We start from the raw sequence: 22484 nt of genomic DNA on the forward strand, positions 1-22484 counted from the left end.
GGCCTCACCAAAATTCTGCCAAATCAGCTGGACCGCCTGGGGGTGGAGCCGCCACTCGCCCGCAAGTGGAGGCTGCCGTGAGAGCTCATCGGCTGCACGGTTGAGCACACCTGGGACATGAGTGGCCCGAAGGGACCTCAGATGCTTCTGATTTCACAGAAAGAGATGGCGGGTGAGTTGCGGCATGCGACGGGTGCGTAGACCACCTTGACGGTTGATGTACACAACGGCCGCAGTGCTGTCCGAGCGGACCAGTAAGTGCTTGTCTGACAGCAGCTCCTTGAAGCGGCCCAGTGCAAGACGTACTGCAAGCATCTCCAGGGCCCCGTCCACAGACCCGAAACTGCATGCCCGTTGTACATGGCCCCCCATCCGGTGGCAGAGGCATCTGTGGAGACCACAGCGTGCCTGGACACCTGTTCCAGGGGCACTCCTGCCCGCAGGAACGAGGGGTCTGACCACCAGATGAGGGTGCGACGGCAGCTCGGTGTCACAGGGACACGGAGCGTACAGTGCTGCCACGCCCATCTCGGGACCCAGCCGCGAAGCCAGTGTTGAAGTGGCCTCATATGGAGCAATCCGAGCGGCGTGACCGCGGCTGCAGATGCCATATGCCCCAGGAGCCTCTGAAAAAGTTTCCTGCGCTTGAGCGACCGAGTCTAGCTCGAGACCAAGATAAGAGATCCTCTGCCCGGGGGAGAGTTTGCTCTTGTCCCAGTTGACCCGAAGACCCAACCGGCTGAGGTGAGCTAAAACCATATCCCTGTGTTCGCACAACTGCGCTCGCGAGCTGGCCAGGATCAATCAGTCGTCGAGGTAGTTGAGAATACGAATGCCTTGTTCCTTGAGGGGAACAATGGCCGCCTACGCAACCTTCGTGAAGACGCGGGGTGACAGGGCCAGCCCGAAGAGTAGGACTTTGTACTGATATGCTCAACCCTCGAACGCAGGAAGGGTAAACCTGCAAAAGGGCCATGGCATGCAGGGCGGAGGCAGCTTGTCCACAGGCTCTGTAAGCTTTCTCAGTTAGTCCTGACGAGAATTTACAGGCCCGGGATGAGAGACATGGTTCACCGCGCCAGCCGGTGGCCGTTGGATACAGCTGCATCGCAACAGACCGCTCGACTGGGGGAATCCGATCGTATCCCCTAGCCTCTCCGCCGTCCAGGGAGGTGAAGGTGGACGAGGGTCCAGACCTGGCACGAGCGCTATACGGCGTTCGCCAAAATCTCGTCACCTCATCATGCACTTCCGGGAAGAAAGGCATCAGAGCGGGACGCTGGGTTTGACCAGCGCGGCCCGCTCCGAGGTACCAATCATCCAGCCGAGATGGGCTGGGACAGGGTGGAGGGTTCCACACGAGCCTGGCGCTCTCGACCTCCCGGGAAACCACAGCCGTCAACTCGGGATCAGACTCGAGCGGCGCTACAGTCCCAGAGGGAGGCAGTGGAGCCGAATCCTCATCTCCCGAGGACTCCTGCTCACCTTCCGATGCTGAGATCGACATCTGATCCGCAGAAGGTGCACCAAAGGAAACGGCTGGACAGTCCGTAGAGGGCCCAGCGGAAACCGATGGCAGCACAACGGGTTGCAGTGCTGATGAGGTGGCAGGGGCCCGAGGAGCGGAGCTCGGTGGGGAAGCCCTAACCGTAATCCTCAGATCACCCTGCCTATGCACCGCCGAACCGTCATTCCGACCAGAGCAGGAAAAATACGGCCAAACGGGGCATAGGGGAGGGATTTCAGGAAGGAGAGTCTCGATCTTAGCACTGCGACAGTCATATTCCCGCAGTGGGAACATGAATTGTCCACAAAAGCTGCTTCAGCGTGCTGAACGCCCAAACACGTGATGCAGCGATTGTGCCCGTCAGCAGGGACCAGGGAACGACCGCACCCAGTAATGCACAGACGAAATGACATACTGTCAGGGTTCGTCTGTGAAGCTCTTTTAGAAAGGGAAGAGTCAGCTCTGTCGTGCTGAAGCACACAGGAAGTGACGCAATGTGTTCGGGTACACCACTCCCCGAACACACCAAAGACAGATTGCGATTGCATCTGCTTCCTATTTATATACACCTGTTGGAGGTGGTGCGCATTATGCAAATATTGCACGTCAATTGCATTGGCTTGGTTTAGTTCACTCGAAGCTGATAGGGCTCTCTAGCGATATCCCAATTCGTCGGTCACTACTGACGTACATCGAACGTGACCGACTGAAAGGGAACTAAATTTAGGTAAAGGCCTTAAACACCTGCATTACTCACTTAATTATCCTGTCAATTAGTTTGATTTCTGCTTTGATTGCATTTTTGTCATACAGAATAAAAAATAGCATTTCTTCCAATAATGATATAAGTATCATATACTTATTTTTTTCCCAGTTGTTTTAACCCAATAAATCTACAGTTGGAGAACAAAAGAAATAAGACAAACATTTCTGAAGTTTATAAACAATGCAAAGGTCTTTCCTTTTAAAAAATGAATGGATCATGTTTGAAAATGTCCTTAATAAAAAGAGCCATTGCTTTGAGGGAATAAAGATGTATGATACTGTATCTTATAGATAAATGCACAATACATTTAGAGAAAAAAAAATGCAATTAATGTATTTATAGATACGTCAAAATAATTTAAATAAATAATTAAATAACTATACACAGATGCAAAAATATGAGTTTAATTTGTACCCTGACATTAGTAAAGTACTGGTTGGTTGGTTGTTTTGTTTGTTTTCTTGCATTTATGTTATCTCCTAATTCACTAATATCTGTCAGGCAGTGGGGCAATTTTCTGAGTAATATTCCATTGAAATCACTTATTGCACATTTAATGATTAAACAAAACTTGATATTGTATTGCAGATGAAAAGCATGTCTACTGTTGTCTGTTGCTTATTTTTTTATGTACTGTAATATCAACTGCACAGGCTCTGTAAACAAAGTAAAAATAGTGTGAACTCGTGCAAACAACTGCCACAGTTAATCAGACATTATTTATTTATTTATTAAAGATTTATTTTTGACATTTTATCGTAGATTCAAATCTATAAATCAAAATATGTATTGCATCTATGAAGAAAATTTTCAGCACCCAAGGCTCTATCGCTATTGCCTCATGGTGTATTGTGTCTTTGGGCGCTTTGCTGAGGCAGATTGGCACCAATGGCCATTAGGATTGTTTGTGTTTTAAACTTAGGAGTCTTCTTGAATACTCCTAATGTTTCACAGATTTAGGTGCTAGTTTTAGAACTAAAATGCTTTGTGAAATACTCTTAAAGCAAAAATTTAGGAGTCCTAAAAATAGGACTGACACGCCCATTAAGAGTATCGGCAAGTTAGGAGCTACTTTTAGCATTAAAGGGTTAGTTCACCCAAAAATTTAATTTCTGTCATTAATTACTCATCCTCATGTCATCCCAAACCCGTAAGACCTTTATTTGTCTTCAGAACACAAATTAAGATATTTTTGATGAAATCCGAGGGTATCTGATCCACACATAAGCAGCAAAGACATTTGCTACTTTTGAGGTTCAGAAACATATTAAAGACATCGATAAAATAGTCAACGTGACTATAGTGGTTCAACCTTAATATTATGAAGCGACAAGAATACTTTTGGTGCGCAAAAACAAAATAAAAATAACGACTTTATTCAACAAATTTATCTGTTTCCTGTCATACTGCTACACTATTTTCGTTGCAGAGCTTCAGTGTTTATGTCCGAAAGCATGCATGTGATGCTGACACAGGAGCCGGCCAATAATGAGCCCACAATCAGATGCAGCGTTAGAACTTAGAAAACAATTACCAGTGGTACAGAAACTGTAGTCCTGTGAAACAGCACAAAGAAGATGAGCTCTATTACTCAATGGGAGTAGCACACAGACTCATGGGAATGTAACACTGTGTATATAGAGACCATAAAATATGTCAAGCTTTCATTACACTTACAGTACATGAGTAAGACACGGCATCCTATCTGAAAAAAAAAATATATATATATATACACAAAGTTTCACCAATGTAATAGGGGAGCATAGATTAATAAATTATATAGGTAGATTTAATATCATATCCTGTTTAGTGCAGTTATACAGTACAGTATATTCATTTTGTGTCATATGATAAACCATTTATTATACTTCTGACATGTTGGTGTCAAAGAAGTTTTTTTCTTCTTCTAAACAGTTTTAAAACTTCAGATCTACAAAACAATTAACACTGTGTGCTGACAAGTGAGTGAGATCAGTTTTTTACTTTTATTTTTGTTTGTTTTTTTTTCTATTTACCTGACTCATAGAATTAGTTGTTTTAATTTATTTATTTATTTATTGCAATTAGCAATAAAAAAATAAATAAATAAATAAAAAAAACCTGCAGATATATATTTGTGGCAAAATACAACTTATGACTGAAGTGTATCTTAGTGTTGTTTAAATCAACTTCATTTGTTTAGACGGACACTGTGTGTAAAAGTATTTTACAGCATGAAGGATCTTCCTGCACAAAATATCTCATTCACAGACTTCAAATTAAATGGTTTCTACAGCCTAGGAGAATGGAGGCCTTTTTTATTTATTCCTTTTTTTCTTATGTTTTTATTGTCTATCCAAGCAAATTCTATTCTAATATATTTAATAAAATCTCAAAAATCTCTACATTCTCCAATGTATGTACTAATAGGTGTTATGGCAGTTGTAGACTTGATCTTGCCAATAATTTTTGTACCAAACATGCTTCTTAGCTTTTTATTTAATTGGAGTGGGATATCTTTAACAGGTTGTTTGATACAAATGTTTGGCATTCATTTTGTTGGAACATTTCAAAATACTTTGCTTTTGTGGATGGCACTGGATCGTTACTTTGCAATATGCAAACCTCTTAATTATCACAAATACATGGAAATCCCTAACTTTCTAAAGTATGTTGTTGTGCCAGTAATCAGAAATGGACTTCTGATAGTCACTATGGTCTCTCTGGCTGGGAAATTGTCATTTTGTGTAACAAATGTGATCGATCACTGTTTTTGTGAGCACATGGCATTAGTTCAGTTAGCATGTGGAGATATATCTGTTAATAATATTGTAGGACTTGTGTCTGCTTTCCTTATACCAACTGCAGATTTTATTCTCATTATTGCTTCCTATGTTGTAATTTTCACCTCTGTGTTGAAATCTGGAAAAGCTCACATGAAGGCCTTAAACACTTGCATTACTCACCTAATTGTCTTAACATTTAGCTTGACTTCTGCACTGACTGCATTTTTGTCATACAGAATAAGGAATAACATTTCTTCCAGTAACCGTGTATTCATAAGTATTGTTTACGTATTTTTTACATGTTGTTTTCACCCAATAATTTATGGATGGAGAACAAAAGAAATAAGACAAAAGTTTATAAAATTTTTCAATAATGCAAAGGTCTTCCCTTTAAAAATATGAATTACTTATGAATTACTGTTTTATGGATAAATGGGTAAAAGAACATGACGATACATTAAAGATGTGACCTTAACACATAGAGCTATTGTTCTGAAGGATCAAAAAATGCCCTATTGCTAGGCAGACATCACTGAAGGTGTCCTGAAATATCATTCCTGCTCTTGGTTCTGTAAACAAAGCAAAAACAAAATGACTACTGCTTTTAATGTGTTTTGTACAAAATATGGTCATATTGTCATTATTGTTTAATAGATCAAGACTGATGTAAACATTATTTATCAATCTATACTCCACTACCCATTAAAAAACGAGAGAAAAAAAAAAATCACATTGACAGAAGTTAACCGCTTGCTAAGACACTGGAAATTTAGCTCAGGTGCATCCCATTTTTCTGGATCATCTTTGAGATATTTCTACAGTGTTGTCCACCCATAGAAACTGTGCAGTTTTTTTGACTAAAAATTGCTTCCACTTGATTGGTGTCTATAATTAGTAAATTTGCCAGAGTAAAATTTACTCAAATTGAAGAAAATTTTACTCTACGCCAGATAACATTTGGTCCCTCTCTGAAAAGAGTAAAAGTTACTCTTTCAATAGAGTCAATTTTCCAGAGTTAATTATGCTCAATTTAGAGTTAATTTTACTCTTTCCTGTGATATTTTACTCTATTTAATGTTTTTTTTTTAAATCAACTCTCGTACTATTTTACTCAGTTCGGAACTCTTTTAACTCTGTTTAGAGTTCCAATTTACTCTGCCACAATTTACTTCTCCTCCAGTTGTTTATCATCAATTATGAGTGAACTACAAAGAATAACTAACTCTATTGACAGTTATTGTTCTGAATTCACCATTCATGATTTACCCTCAAAAATATAAATGAAAAAACCCGCTTTTCAGTTTGAAAATAAAATCAACAACAAACTGTATACTCATGTCTCACAATTTTATTTTTCAAGCACCTGTTTAAACAATATTACACTTACATGTAATTCACTTGTGATCTTGAAAAAATAAATAAAAATAATGAAAACAATAATACTAAAAAGTGATAGTGATAATAGTTCCCCATCCATGTCATAGATAGTGGTTTGCAGAAAGCTATATACATTGGTCAATTCCTGACAGTATGAGGTGCCAAAGACAAAGTGAACTTTGAAAAGCTCATCAACACAGGCCAGTGAATTAGAGGCTTTACAAGGTAGAGCATGTTGGTCAGTTACAACAAAACAAGATTGGACCCTACTTCTCTTCGGCCCAACAAGTAGATATGACTGGAGACTCTCTCCAATGCTATCCGAGTGCCCTTGGATAGTGGTACTGATCTGTGAAAGAATGAAAACACATTAGTGCCAGTGTGACTTAAGAGTAAAAAGTCAATTTACAGCATGAATTAAGATACAGTGTTGTCTTCTACCAAAGGTTCTCTATTATATACTTCCAACAGATTCTAACAGATTGTTACTAATGGCGCTTTACTTTCGATTTGCTTTTTCACTGCAGTTTAGTACCACTTCAAAGTGGGTGGGATTATAGACTAATCATTATAGTTGCGCCGCCTCTACTGTTGTGGATTCACTCCTTGGCTACCAACGAGTCTGGACCTCGTCTACTGACCACCATGTAAGGCCATTTCTTTTTTCAAGTTGTGTGCGACGGTGGTTTAAAGCAAGTCGTTTTGCGAAAAAATTATATTGCGGTGGCTGTTACTGACTATTTAAATCTAGCGGGTTTGGTGTCTCGTGTTTCAAATTCAATGACACTGGTAGTGACAATACTCTATAGCCAATCAGTGATCTGCAGTGTTTACACATCACATTTAGTATCGGTACGGCATGCTTGGAACCATTTCCAGTTGTCCCTTCCTTCACCAGTTCCGCCATGGTCTTTTCCTTTGCTGGTTTGATCAGGGTCTTCTCCTCCATCGGTTGATCTACTGTAGTCATCTGTTGGCTCTTCTGTTTACAGCACCAGGTGTCACCTAGTGAATGGGGTTTTTGTCATATACTTCCTGTGTCATGTACCAGAGACTCTCATTTTGACATTCATTTCATGTTGTTTTCTCATTTCCTGTTTCCTTTGGTTGCCTTGGTTTCTGAAATATGTCCTGATTTGTTTCGACAGCAACTGATTATGTATTCCTGTGTCTTGTTTAGGTCCTCTTTTATACATAAGTGCATTTATACATAATTTAAACGAGTGTTCCCCAACCTTGTTCCTCGAGGCACTCCAATAGTAGGCCTAAACATTTTAGCTGTCTCACTCTGACCCATTCATTTCAGGTCTGGGGGTCTCTACTAATGAGCAGGGGTGCTTTTCCTGAAGCCAAATCTGGTCGCAAGTTCCGTTATTCCAACCATAGTTGGCTAATGATGATTTTGGGAAACACACCACTGATGAGTTGATTCAGGTACAGTGGGTACGGAAAGTATTTAGACCCTCTTAAATTTTTCACTCTTTGTTATATTGCAGCCATTTGCTAAAATCATTTAAGTTAATTTTTTTTTTTCCTCAATGTACACACAGCACCCCATATTAACAGAAAAACACAGAATTGTTGACATTTTTGCAGATTTATTAAAAAAGAAAAACTGAAATATCACATGGTCCTAAGTATTCAGACCCTTTGCTGTGACACTCATATATTTAACTCAGGTGCTGTCCATTTCTTCTGATCATCCTTGAGATGGTTCTACACCTTCATTTGAGTCCAGCTGTGTTTGATTATACTGATTGGACTTGATTAGGAAAGCCACACACCTGTCTATATAAGACCTTACAGCTCACAGTGCATGTCAGAGCAAATGAGAATCATGAGGCCAAAGGAACTGCCTGAAGAGCTCAGAGACAGAATTGTGGCAAGGCACAGATCTGGCCAAGGTTACAAAAAATTTCTGCTGCGCTTTAGGTTCCTAAGAGCACAGTGGCCTCCATAATCCTTAAATAGAAGACATTTGGGATGACCAGAACCCTTCCTAGAGTTGGCCATCTGGCCAAACTGAGCTATCGGGGGAGAAGAGCCTTGGTGAGAGAGGTAAAGAAGAACCCAAAGATCACTGTGGCTGAGCTCCAGAGATGCCGTCGGGAGATGGAAGAAAGTTGTAGAAAGTCAACCATCACTGCAGCCCTCCACCAGTTAGGGCTTTATGGCAGAGTGGCCCGACAGAAGCCTTTCCTCAGTGCAAGACACATGCAAGCCTGCATGGAGTTTGCCAAGATGGTGAGAAATAAGATTCTCTGGTCTGATGAGACCAAGATAGAACTTTTTGGCCTTAATTCTAAGCGGTATGTGTGGAGAAAACCAGGCACTGCTCATCACCTGTCCAATTCAGTCCCAACAGTGAAGCATGGTGGTGGCAGCATCATGCTGTGGGGGTGTTTTTCAGCTGCAGGGACAGGACAACTGGTTGCAATCAAGGGAAAGATGAATGCGGCCAAGTACAGGGATATCCTGGATGAAAACCTTCTCCAGAGTGCTCAGGACCTCAGACTGGGTCGAAGGTTTACCTTCCAACAAGACAATGACCCTAAGCACACAGCTAAAATAATGAAGGAGTGGCTTCACAACAACTCCGTGACTGTTCTTGAATGGCCCAGCCAGAGCCCTGACTTAAACCCAATTGAGCATCTCTGGAGAGACCTAAAAATGGCTGTCCTCCAACGTTTACCATCCAACCTGACAGAACTGGAGAGGATCTGCAAGGAGGAATGGCAGAGGATCCCCAAATCCAGGTGTGAAAAACATGTTGCATCTTTCCCAAAAAGACTCATGGCTGTATTAGATCAAAAGGGTGCTTCTACTAAATACTGAGCAAAGGGTCTGAATACTTAGGACCATGTGATATTTCAGTTTTTCTTTTTTAATAAATCTGCAAAAATGTCAACAATTCTGTGTTTTCTGTCAATATGGGGTGCTGTGTGTACATTAATGAGGAAAAAAATGAACTTAAATGATTTTAGCAAATGGCTGCAATATAACAAAGAGTGAAAAATTTAAGGGGGTCTGAATACTTTCCGTACCCACTGTATGTTTGAAAATGTAGTGTTGGGGCGTCTCTATGAAAAGGGTTCAGAACCACTTATTTATATTACCTTATCAGTACATCTGATACGGTAACATCTCAAAAATATTGCAAGAATTAGATGCTTTGTTTCCAGTCAAGACAGCATGGATTATTGTAATGAACTCTTGACTGGCCTTCCCAATGATGAATGAAATTTTGGAAGCAAATCGAGATGCATCGTTTTTTTGCGAAATACAGCTTATCCTTTTAATACAGAATGTATTTCTTTATTTATTAACAAGTGTTGTCAACCTGTTATTTAATACTTAAATAATATGTGCCATGTGTTTTAAAATGGCCCTCTACTGTAAATCGACACTCAGGCTCTGAGAGAAAAGCCAGTTTGTAAAAAGTATTGTTTGTAAAAAGTATTTTACTTGGTTAATAAATAATCAAACTAATTCAATGGCACCGCATCCTCTTTCACATAACCACATAAACTTGATCTAATTAGCTAGTGCTGAATTGTCGCATCGTATCGTGATATGGGTGTGAATCGTATCGTATTGCATCGCAAAATGCCACTCATGTATCGTTAATATATCGGATCGTATACTTTGTATCGAGATGCGTATCGGATCGGCATTATACCTTAGATGCCCAACCCTACTAAGATCATCAGGATCAAGTCAGTTAGAAATACCAAGGTTCACTCAAAGCAAGGAGAGTCTGCTTTTAGCTATTATGCCAGAACCAGCTTCCTGAAGAGATCAGATGTGCTCCAACAGTAGCCACATTCAAATCCAGACTCAAAACACATCTGTTTAGCTGTGCATTGACTGAATGATAAATAACTGTTTTAATTATGCTTTTTATTTTGGGTTAAGATTTTATTAATTTTTGGAAGGAGGATTTAATTATCTTGTTAGGGATGTCTGTGTGGAAGAGGTTGAGAAAAGGAAAAGCGATAAGGGTTCGCACTCAGAAATGAGTTAAGAGACACCAGACCTGCAGGAGAAGGTCAGTGTAAATATACATTCATTTAGCAACGGGTGTATAATTGTGAAAAAGTCGTTGGGAGCCATCATAAGCAGGCAGCGCATTGTGTAATTTTTACACACTCTAATTGGGAGCACTGAAACCATATTGGGCAGGCAGTGAATCGGTGTGCAGACACCCCCACGAGAGTGAACCCCCCACCCCCCACCCCCACTCTACTCCTCATTTCTTACCATTTCTTCTTAAAACGAAATGCCTTGAACTTAGTTTTAATATATTTTACATAATTTTTTTATTCTCAACTTGTTATTTTCATTTCTCATGTATGCTATTTTTAAGTCCTATGAATGTGTTGTAATTATTTAGATTATTTTAATTCATTTTATGTAAAGCAATTTGAGTTACCATTGTGTGTGAAATGTGCTACATAAATAAACTCGCCTTGCCTATATAACAGAAGTTTCACTCATTGAGTAAATGTCTTGGGTTACATACTGTCATAAAAATCCTAGTACTTAGAAAACAATTATCACTAGTACAGAAACTGCAGGCCTGTGATACAGCAAAAGGGAGGTGAGCCCTATTCTTTAATAGGAGTAGCACACATACTCATGGGAACACAACAGCGTATTTAAAGACCATGATTTGTATTAAGCTTTCATTACACTCCAACAACACATTTTATCTAGAAAAAAAAAACAAAAAACATTCTATTCAGTAATGGGGACCACAGATTAAGTAGTACATTTAATATAATGTCTGTTTATGTATGAGTTATGTGTGGATTTTATGCTTGTCATATGATGAGTCAATCCATTGTGCTTCTGAACTGAAGTGTCAGAGGAAGCTGTATTTAACTATCCAGATTTACATCACAGTATAACAATGCAAGAAACTTCAAAATTAAGGTAAACTCGACAATATAGTGAGAGAGACCATAATGTTTGAAATATGTTTATAGATTCAGGAAAATGTGAAAAGTAAAAGAGCTTAAAACAGTTTATTATTTATTGTTAGTAGTACTAGTTGTAGTATCCACAATGTCATTGCTGATATTTTTTATGCACAGTACAACTTACGACTAAAGTGTATCTTGGTGTTCTTAAAAGGTAAATCTGATCAACTATAATCTTGATCATCTCCATTTGTTTGAACAGAACACTGCTTGCACAAAAGGAGTTTTCAGCATGAAGGACTTTACTGCACAAAATATCTCATTTACAGACTTCAAATTAAATGGTTTCTACAGCCTGGGAGAATGGAGGCATTTTTTATTTATCCCTTTATTTCTGATGTTTTTATTGGCTATAACTGCAAATACTATTCTCATATATTTAATAACAAGCCAAAGGTCTCTGCATTCTCCTATGTATGTACTAATAGGTTTAATGGGTGTTGTAGACTTGCTCTTGCCAATCTTTTTTGTACCTAATATGCTTCTTAACTTTTTATTTAATTGGAGTGGGATATCTCTGACTGGTTGTTTAATACAAATGTTTTGCCTTCACTTTGTTGGAACATTTCAAACTACTTTGCTTTTTTGGATGGCACTGGATCGTTATTTTGCAATATGCAAACCTCTTTACTATCATAAATACAAGGAGATCTCGAATTTTCTAAAGTTTGTTTTTGCACCGCTAATCAGAAATGTACTCCTGATTGTCATCATTGTTTCTCTTGCTGGAAGACTGTCATTTTGTTCAACAAATGTGATCGATCACTGCTTTTGTGAACACATGGCATTGGTTCAGTTAGCATGTGGTGATATATCTGTCAATAACATTGTAGGATTATTGACTGTTTTCCTTGTACCAACTGCTGATTTTATTCTCATTATTGCTTCCTATGTTGTGATTTTTACCTCCGTATTCAAATTAAACACCTGCATTACTCACTTAATTGTCTTGTCAGTTGCTTTAACTTCTGCCTTGATTGCATTTTTGTCATACATAAGAAACAACATTTCCTCCAACAACCGCATAGTTATAAGCATCATGTACTTATGTTTTCCAAGTTGTTTTAACCCAGTAATCTATGGATGGAGAACAAAAGAAATAAGACACACATTTCTGAAGTGTATAAGCATAAAAGTCTTTACTTTTTGAAAAAAAAAAAATGAATGGTTTATAAATTGATGGATAAATGAATGGGATATAAATGATAATATGTGATAATTCATTTAAAAATTAAATAGTCCCACTTTATATTAAGTGGCCTTAACTACTATGTACTTACATCAAAAAATAAGTACAATGTACTTATTGGGTTCATATTGAATTGCAAAACACATTTGCAGCTATTGAGGTGGGATACAGGTAAGATTAGGGACAGGTTTGGTGGTATGGGTAGGTTTAAGGGTAGGGGTGAGGTGTAAGGGATTGGTCAACGGTGTAATTATAAATGTAATTACAGAAATTAATTACAGATGTAATTACATGCAGGTGTTTTTAAAATATAAGTACAATGTAAAAACATGTATGTATACAATAAGTGCATTGTATCGAATTATTAATTTAAATGTACGTACATAGTAGTTAAGGCCACTTAATATAAAGTGGGTCCATGTTTTCAATAAACAGCATTTTCAAATCAGTTGTTTTCAATAAAGATATCATTCAAATGTTGTCTTGTAAATAAACATATAAATCATGCTACTTGTTACTTATTCTATGTAATTATACACATTTTTATGCTTTATTGTGGAGTTTACACACATAAACTGTTCTTTTTAGACTTTTGATAAAAAAAAGGCTACCATGGTTCCAAATGCCATAACTTTTAAATATCAACACAAAATTTAGCCCACATGCAATTGATTAAGATTTTGAATGAGACTTGATTTTATGACTTGTCATATTTACTTTCTAATAGTCACCATGTCAAGCATAAATTATAACAAAATAAATCAATAAATTGCATCAGCTTTTCTGGGGTTTACTCAGGAGTGCCGTAATATAAACAGGACCTGTGTGGGCCAAGGAACACCCAGACTGTCAGCTTGCCCACCCTGTCAGATCCATGGAAATACAAAGTCTCATCTTTCAAATTATGTAAATTTTGTTATGAAATCCAAGCAATAAATGTGGTTTTGGTGCTCTTTAATGTCGGGGACAGATCGTTGTAGCACCTCAGTTCAAGCAACACATGAACCGTTCTGTGATCTGTTCCTTTATACTATTAGTTATATCACACAATAAACATGAATGAACATCAGAAGGTATGTTGAAAGATACAGTACAGCTTACTGAAATGTACAACCCGATTCTAAAAATGTTGGGACACTTTACAAATTGTGAATAAAAAAGGAATGCAATAATTTACAAATCTCATAAACTTATATTTTATTCACAATAGAATATAGATAACATATCAAATGTTGAAAGTGAGACATTTTGAAATGTCATGCCAAATATTGGCTCATTTTAGATTTCATGAGAGCTACACATTCCAAAAAAGTTGGGACAGGTAGCAACAAGAGGCCGGAAAAGTTAAATGTACATAAAGGAACAGCTGGAGGACCAATTTGCAACTTATTAGGTCAATTGGCAACATGATTGGGTATAAAAAGAGCCTCAGAAGTCAAGATGGGCAGAGGATCACCAATTCCCCCAATGCTACAGTGAAAAATAGTGGAGCAAGATCAGAAAGGAGTTTCTCAGAGAAAAATTGGAAAGAGTTTGAAGTTATCATCATCTACAGTGCATAATATCAGCCAAAGATTCAGAGAATCTGGAACAATCTCTGTGCGTAAGGGTCAAGGCCGGAAAACCATACTGGATGCCCGTGATCTTCGGGCCCTTAGACGGCACTGCATCACATACAGGAATGCTACTGTAATGGAAATCACAACATATGCTCAGGAATACTTCCAGAAAACATTGTCTGTGAACACAATCCACCGTGCCATTTGCTGTTGCCGGCTAAAACTCTATAGGTCAAAAAAGAAGCCATATCTAAACATGATCCAGAAGCGCAGGTGTTTTCTCTGGGCCAAGGCTCATTTAAAATGGACTGTGGCAAAGTGGAAAACTCTTCTGTGGTCAGACTTTCAGGGAAGACCTTGCATGTTCCAACATGACAATGCCAGACCACATACTGCATCAATTACATCATCATGGATGAAGGATCCAGGTACTGAAATGGCCAGCCTGCAGTCCAGATCTTTCACCCATACAAAACATTTGGCGCATCATAAAGAGGAAGATGCGACAAAGAAGACCTAAGACAGTTGAGCAACTAGAAGCCTGTATTAGACAAGAATGGGACAACATTCCTATTCCTAAACTTGAGCAACTTGTCTCCTCAGTCCCCAGATGTTTGCAGACTCTTATAAAAAGAAGAGGGGATGCCACACAGTGGTAAACATGGCCTTGTCCCAATTTTTTTTGGACCCCCTTATGACATGGTTATGCAATATTTGCATTGAATATTTGTGAGGAAGGGGTTTTCTGGACTGCACATATGCCACATATACTGTATGTACTGTATTAGCAATGGTAGGTACCGATAAAGGACTCAGACATTGTGATTTCGATTAGTGATATAGTGATTGTTGAGTTGGATCTCTTTCCTCTCCTGATTTTTTTTTGTTTTCATTTTCCAACATAGCAGCTGATCACACTCCACATTCAGAGTAGGTGCTCATCATCTGTCAAAAGATTTCACTCTTTGTCTGGACATCCCTTTAGCCTCAGCCTTGTTGATGGATCTGGCTCAGGACTTGGCGGACCGACTGTTTGAGTCGATTAATAAAGCATTGTTGATTTGAATTCTTCGTCAATGGGTCTCTGTTGCAGAACCTGACACTGCTAAAATCATGGAAGTTTAAGCCGAATAAAAAAACATGGGTTGATGGAAGTTATTTCAGCCCACCAACACTTTTAGAGGCCCATCCATCATCCACATTCTGCATCCACCACTGAACCTCCAAACTGTTACAGATCCCTTGTTTCCCTGGACTCCATATCCCATGATCCTCCTGTTCTCCACACCTGCACTCACTTCCCTCGTCAGCTCCTCATCATCACTCATCACCTGCACCTGGACTCTATTGTCAGCACTCCCCATATATTGCACTCACTCCTTTCACTCCTTGTCGGTTCTCTGTTTTGTTAAGGTGTCTGTCTGTGTTTCTTGCCATTGTTTGAAGTAAAGTGTCTATTATTGTGGAAATCTGTATCTGCCTCATCTCTCTACCAGCCACCCGTAACAGAAGAACCGACCTTTAAACCAACCGGATTTCCACTAAAGAAAAGATGGAGACTTTCCCCGGCTCCCTGGCTCCTGCTCCTCCAACGCCTCTCACTCTCCTGACAGCCAGCGATCGCCTTATCGGGCTCCTACAGGTAGGTCGTTCGCTGGAGAGGTATGTGGAGGAGTTCGTTGAGCTTGCTTCTTTGTCTGACTGGCCTGAAGCATGTTTGATCTCTCTGTTTCTGGATGGACTAGATGATGACACCATCCGTTTTGGTGAACCCGATTACCGATTCTCCTTAAGCGAAACTATAAATTCCATTTTATGGTTAAATGACTCCAAATTTGTAGTTGATTGGGTTCAGGATGGGTGTCTGTCTCTGGTCCATCCAGAAACATGGTTGGCCGGGCCAGTCAGTCAACCTCCGTCTTCCTCCACATATCCCTCCAGCGAACTCCCTGCCTGCCCCACACGGAACCCACACTCCTCAACTGGGTCCCGAAAGCGGAGGAGGAGGATACAGTCTGCTCCAGTGTCTCCAGAGCCCGCTCCAGTATCTCCAGAGCCCGCTCCAGTCCCCACAGAGCCAGCTCCAGTGCCTGTGGGGATCTTAATTGTATTTGAGGGAATGAACTGGCCCTCAGCTCCAGCCGCCGCCTGCGAGCCCTCAGCTCCAGCCACCGCCGCCTACGAGCCCTCAGCTCCAGCCGCCGCCGCCTACGAGCCCTCAGCTCCAGCCGCCGCCTACGAGCCCTCAGTTCCAGCCGCCGCCGCCGAGCCAGCCGCTCCAGCCGCCGCCGCCGAGCCAGCCGCTCTTATTATGAATTGTGCTATTGAACTATCCAACCCAAAAACTGTTTTCCCTCCCTGCCTCCCTCTCCCGCCTCCTCCCACTAATGTCCACACTGCACCTCCACCTCAAGCCACCTCACCCAGGACTCCACCTCGGCCCGTTGGTCCAGATGCTCCCCCTTGGCTCCAACCTCCCTCATCTCCACCGTGGCCCATCAGTCCACCAGTTCCGCCAGGCTCCATCCTCCCCCCGGTTCCGCATCAGTCATTCGTCGGCCTTCCCTCACATCAGGACTGCACTCCTTGGTGTTCACCCTTCGTCCCTCATGCTCCGTTGGCTTCCTCACCCCCTCCTGCGTCCCTTTGGTCGGCTGTCGCTCTGGCTCCACTGCGGCCTTCTGGAGCCCCGCCTGCACCTCGGTCGGCCGAGCCTGCGGCGTGACAGCTGTAGACAGGTTTTACAACCTGGAATATGGCGGCATTTTAATGCCATTAATGATCGAGCGCACAACTGATGCTTGCGCGCGCAGTAAATCACTTCCGCGAGAGGATATGCTGCGTTCACGTCACCTCGTATTTACCGGATTCTTGAAATGACACGTGACGTTATATTCGGAGCTGTTCACGTCCTCGGACTGGCAATTATGCGTTTCCATGGCACCACTATCAACGCCTAAATGAATCTACAGCGGTCAGGTGGTACAGCGGCCACATGGTACATGTGGGAGCTTTCAGAAAACTCCCAGCTTACAAGCTGTAATTATGAGCTCTACAAGGACGTGAATGCTTTTACAAGCTAGAATCTCATAACTACAGGAATTACGAGGCCGCATGAACGCACCTATAATGCTGCGTTCACGTCACCTCGTAATTACCGGAATCTTGAGATTACAACACGTGACGTTGTATTCGGAGCTGTTCACGTCCTTTGACTGGGAATTACGCGTTTCCATGGCACCACTATCAAGCCTAAATTAATCTACAGCGGTCAGGTGGTACAGCAGCCACGTGGTACATCTGGGAGCTTTCAGAAAACTCCCAGCTTACAAGCTGTAATTACGAGCTCTACGAGGACGTGAACACTTTTTACAAGCAGGAATCTCGTAACAACAGCAATTACGAGGCCGCGTGAACGCACCTTAACAGATCTATACGCGAGCAAACGGGAGACCGCAAGCTCATTTTAAACCCGCGCGCGTGCGCATGACATCTCATTTGCGCGCAGATTAAGCCCTCGCGTGCTCGGACAAGATTCGCAGCACGCGCGTCATCATATCCCACACTCGCGCTCAATCTTCTATTTCGCTCGCGCGAACACTTTTGATTTTTGTCAGTGGTGGGGCGGGACTTTACTTATTTCATTGAAACCTGAAATCTCATTGGTCAACTCAGTTTTTCTGGAAGTCTGTTGTAATTGGACGCCTGTGAGTAGCAATCAAGAGCTGAAGTAGAGTTTTCAAGATGGACAACCAAAGAGAGGTAAGTACGTCAGTGATTGCTAATTTTAATATTTCATTTTAACAATGTTATGTTTTGTATGGTTATTTTATACAACAAGATTTTCTATTAAGCATTCTTTGTAGCCGTGTAACTAGCTTGAAGCTAACCCCACAACCATAGCTTTCTATATGTAAAAATAAATATATCTTAAATATTTTCAAATTCAGTGCATATATTCTCTTTATCTTAAAGCTAATAAACTATGATGAAACGTCCTGTTGCCATTATTTTTAGTAGACAGTAGGCCTGTACATCAGTCAGGCCTAATAATGCTTTCATATAGGCCTATTTACTGTTTGTAAACATTCGGGATGTGCGCGCATCATGGTTGCAGAAAACCCGGGAGTGATAACCAGTACGACTAGAGAGTTATGACGAAGCGGTTCAAAGTAGTTAAGATTTATAAACATTATAGAATATTTTGATTTGTTATTTTTTTTAAATGTTGTCGGCATATCACAGCAGCTTCATCGAGTCTTCAGCTTACCGAGTGGGATCATAGAGTGGGATACAGCTTACGGATCCGTTTGCCATAGCACCTTGTCAGTGGTTAAATGACGAAACAAAATGGCCAAGCATCCAGTGGCCAGAGATATATATTTACCTGATTGACACCTCAAGTGTATAGCCTATACTCAGGAGAAGCTAAAAGCGTATAAGTCTCTTGACGGGTGCAACTTTGTTTTTTGTTTATTTTTTGTTTGTCACGAATTAAAAGAATAAATTAATTTTGAGTTTATATTTCTCGCAAATCTGAGTTTATATCTCACATTTCTTACAAAAAAAAAAACAATTGTGAGATATACTTGTTATTCTGTCTTTTCTGAATTGCAATTTATCCCGCAATTCTGACTTTTTCCCCCTCAGAATTGTGAAATAAACTCACAATTGCGAGTAATAAAGTCCGAACTGGGAGTAATAAACACGCAAATGCAAGAAAAAAGTCAGAATTGTGAAACTAAAATTGTATAGACTGTTTAAAAGTTATCTATGTGAAATGTTATTGGTTTAAAAATTATTTCAATGCTGTAACTGCTATGTATGCCCTCTGAACTGCATATGTGAATATTATGTAGACTTACTGTTTACATCAAATTCCTGCTTTAAATAGTAGACTAATCCTTGCAGGTGTCATCAGTCCAGTCTCCGTTTAGCTTCAAAGGACGTTTTCAACGATGGTTTTCTTTAAAAATGAATATTTTGAATATGAATATCTATATTTTTTGCATTCCGATTCCAACATCCAGAGGCACAACAAAACATTTTTCTCTTACTCTGTGGATTTTGCACATTTTTCTCCAATTGCTACCACTATTTTTCTGCAACCACTATGCGCGCGCAGCTGCAAGTGACGTCATTGTGACGTCTGCTCCAAAGTGGTCTATACATTAGGCCAGGTTGCAGAACGCTTCCAGGCATGTTGTGTCCCTTTTACGCAGTGCCCTAACACGGGAGTCATGCCCACCGTCAGGAACGGGTAAGTTAATTGTGTTGTGCAGCATTATATTGAATTAAACACTGCATACCTGGTTTACATTGAAATGTAATAATTATCATTGGTCATAATAATATTGCTTTGAGTAGTATAGTCACAAAGGCTTAGGGTTTTTATACAGTTTTGAATAATTTCAACAGATGAAGGGCAGGTTCAGAGAGAACAGGTCACAGCAGGCAGGAGGCAACATGCAACACAGCTAAAGGGTCAGGCAACCCCTGGCAACAGGGTGGATTCCACAGTGAGACCACAGCGCACCCTTAGTGGTGTTGCATCAGGAAATTCAGTGGACCAGAGTATGGCCAGGTTTGGATCTCTCAGATAAGCCAATTTTATAGTGCAAACAAAGTACTGGTAGGAAGCACAACATGGATATAGTAGCAATTCTCAAGTAGAATAACACATATCAGCCTACATTTCATTATAATGTCCTAAACATTGAAAAATTACAACTTTTTGTAATAGATTTTATACATGATTAACACATTCTTTTTTCCTCTCAGAGCATTCCCTGGTCTTTTCAAGGCACAAAAAAGCTTTATCCCAACTCCTAAAAAAAGGCCTGCCAGGTCAATGCCAATTCAGTTTTTCCTGCTAAATAAAAGTGTTGAACGGACCCCAAAAGCCTCTGAAGAGTTGATTCTTCTACAGGCTGGACTAGGACGGAGGACTGTTGCCATCCCAGAGGATGCTGATCACTCTGAGGTCTTGCACTTCAAGTTTTACATATAAAGTGACTATTTAAATTAAATATGTTGGTGTCATTGTTTTGTCTCAAGATGCACAGCAATAATGTAGCTTTCTAGGGCATTTTTATAAAACCTGCTTAAGTATCCTAATTTAAGTAAGGCCTATTCAGGGCTTTAGTTAAGCCCTGTCTGTGAAACCAGGCCTTAAATAATTTATTTATTCAGCTTAATTAGGCTCACTATATATTATCTGATAGTGTGATTTTCTAATCAAGCAAGTCTTGTCTTAATAAAGTTTGGTGTATTTAATACCACCAGATATCTAAACTATTGTTGGAGACATATTCAAAAATGGAATCATTGGAGGGAGCCTGGATGCTGTATAAAGCTGTTGGTAAGTGTTGTATGTGGTATACATCAGTACACTGGATTGTTGCTTTGAGTAGCATCTCTGCTTTAAAACCATTTTTAATTTTCTACTTTTGAACCTATCTTAGTTTGTCTGCCTTGGCTATTCAATGTTAGAATGGAATAGAATATTATTACATTTCTAAAACATTTTTTGTCATTCATTTGTCAAAGATTTGTCTTTTTAAACAAATAACTGATTATGTCTTCTGATCTTTTTTACTTTTTTTGGTGTGTTACAGGTGGATCTGGTCAGCGAAAGCTGAATGTGGTTGCTCCGGAAGCTGAAGGATACACAGGGTCCTACCTTATTAAAACGGTTGGAGGAAAGGGCTGTTTATACATAATGCCAATTCAGAACACACTGGACATCTCCCCTTTACCTTACTCATCCAAAGAATTTGAAAAAATGCCAAAAGCTCGATGTGTCAAATGTCACACAGACATGCCTGTTCAACTGTTGGCTGTGCACGTCCAGAAGTGTGAGACAGACATATGGATTAACAGCAGCGATAGTGAATCAGTAAAGTCTATTTAATTTTTTTTTTGATAGTTTCATTGTTTTCATAATGAGTCAAATTTACAATTGGCCTTTAATTTGTCACAGGAGCCTATAGATTTATTGCTGTCATCTGATACAGAAGTGCCTTCCATTTCTACAATAGTGGATGAAGATAATTCCAATGTAAGTCGTTCAATGTCATCATGCATATCCCAGGTCTACTAATAATTTACTTGGTAGAAGACAATTATTTTGTGTTACCCATATTAAAACAACCACAACTGACAACTGTTTATGTAAAAGGATCCTGGAGACCCTACAAATGAAGAAGTGGCATCTACTTCGACAGAATTGAATCGGTGTAGTGGCCATGTAAGTTGTGTTTTAAATAATGGATAGTTACATATGGAAACTATGAAGCGATTTCTCAAATTTGATCATGTTTTATATTTGTTTTTATCCACAGTTAGGGAATGAGTTGGATCCACCTTCAGTGGTTATGGGTGCCAAGGTAAAACCAATGCAGGACTACTTATCTTTTTATAGAAGGAAATGTTATCATTTTTTAAAAAAGTATTGCATTTTATTTATTCATACAGATTCATTTTCAGATTAATTACTTATTAAATTTATATATTATACAATTATGCCAAATCATAATTGTCAGTTATTCCTTTGAAATTGCAATTGAGATTATTTGATTTTTAAAATTTACATTGAATGATGTTTTAATTAGCTTTTTACCATTGTTTAAAGCAACAGCATGCCATATTCTTATATGAAAATAAGTTGCAAAGCTTCAAATGTCAACTATACATTTGTTTGGTTGTTTCTATATTATATATTTTATGACAGACACCAGAGGCAGAGATAAAAGCAGTTTGTATGTTTATTAAATAATCAGCAGAGCAAAACAGTAAGTGAATGGTGATGATGAAGCTCTTGAAGGTGAATGAGAGGTAATACTGTCCTTTTCTTTGTGTTGCAGATGATGAGAGAGGGAGACGCTGGAGATGGCAGACAGGAACACTCACACACACTGGCAGGTAGGAACACGAGGAGAACTGGAGACAATGGAGACGAAGGAGATGATGAAGACTGGTAAGTATCGCTTTGGGAGTCCTTGAGGTAAGTATACAACTGGTTGTATCACAAACGAGACCGGACAGTGAGTGGCTGCGTCCGAAAACTGGAAAATGCTGCCTTACGAGGACACATTTCAAGGTAGTAAGGCATCAAGGCACGTCCGAATCCAATGTTAGCTTCACTCCCTCTCTCATGAGATACCTTCATCTCATCGATTTTTGAAGGAAGCACAGATGTATCCTTAGCTGCCTTTGATATCCCACAATCCTGTGCTTTCCATTCTGTGACAGTTGAGCTAGAAAAATAAAGATGGCGTCCGAAATTACTACTGTAGTAATTAAATATTTGTTTAGTTCTCACCAAAGCTCGCGCTATA

The 22484-nt window shown here is 40.0% G+C and overlaps 2 protein-coding genes across 2 annotated transcripts; both read left to right on the top strand.

Annotated features, from left to right (window-relative positions):
* The first annotated feature begins 4486 nt into the window (after positions 1 to 4486).
* On the top strand, positions 4487 to 5440 carry LOC137004258 (olfactory receptor 52E8-like). The gene has a single exon (XM_067364443.1). It carries the CDS (start codon positions 4487 to 4489, stop codon positions 5438 to 5440), a length of 954 nt encoding a protein of 317 aa, XP_067220544.1.
* A 6189-nt stretch (positions 5441 to 11629) lies between these two features.
* On the top strand, positions 11630 to 12547 carry LOC137004259 (olfactory receptor 52K1-like). The gene has a single exon (XM_067364444.1). It carries the CDS (start codon positions 11630 to 11632, stop codon positions 12545 to 12547), a length of 918 nt encoding a protein of 305 aa, XP_067220545.1.
* The last annotated feature ends 9937 nt before the right edge of the window (positions 12548 to 22484 follow it).

This window comes from Chanodichthys erythropterus, chromosome 17 (genome assembly GCF_024489055.1).
Source record: "Chanodichthys erythropterus isolate Z2021 chromosome 17, ASM2448905v1, whole genome shotgun sequence".
In the NCBI taxonomy this organism is placed as follows: domain Eukaryota; kingdom Metazoa; phylum Chordata; class Actinopteri; order Cypriniformes; family Xenocyprididae; genus Chanodichthys; species Chanodichthys erythropterus.

Excerpts from the sequence above, each read along its gene's own strand:
- LOC137004258 (XM_067364443.1), top strand. The coding sequence starts at position 4,487 with ATGAAGGATCTTCCTGCACAAAATATCTCATTCACAGACTTCAAATTA.
- LOC137004259 (XM_067364444.1), top strand. The coding sequence starts at position 11,630 with ATGAAGGACTTTACTGCACAAAATATCTCATTTACAGACTTCAAATTA.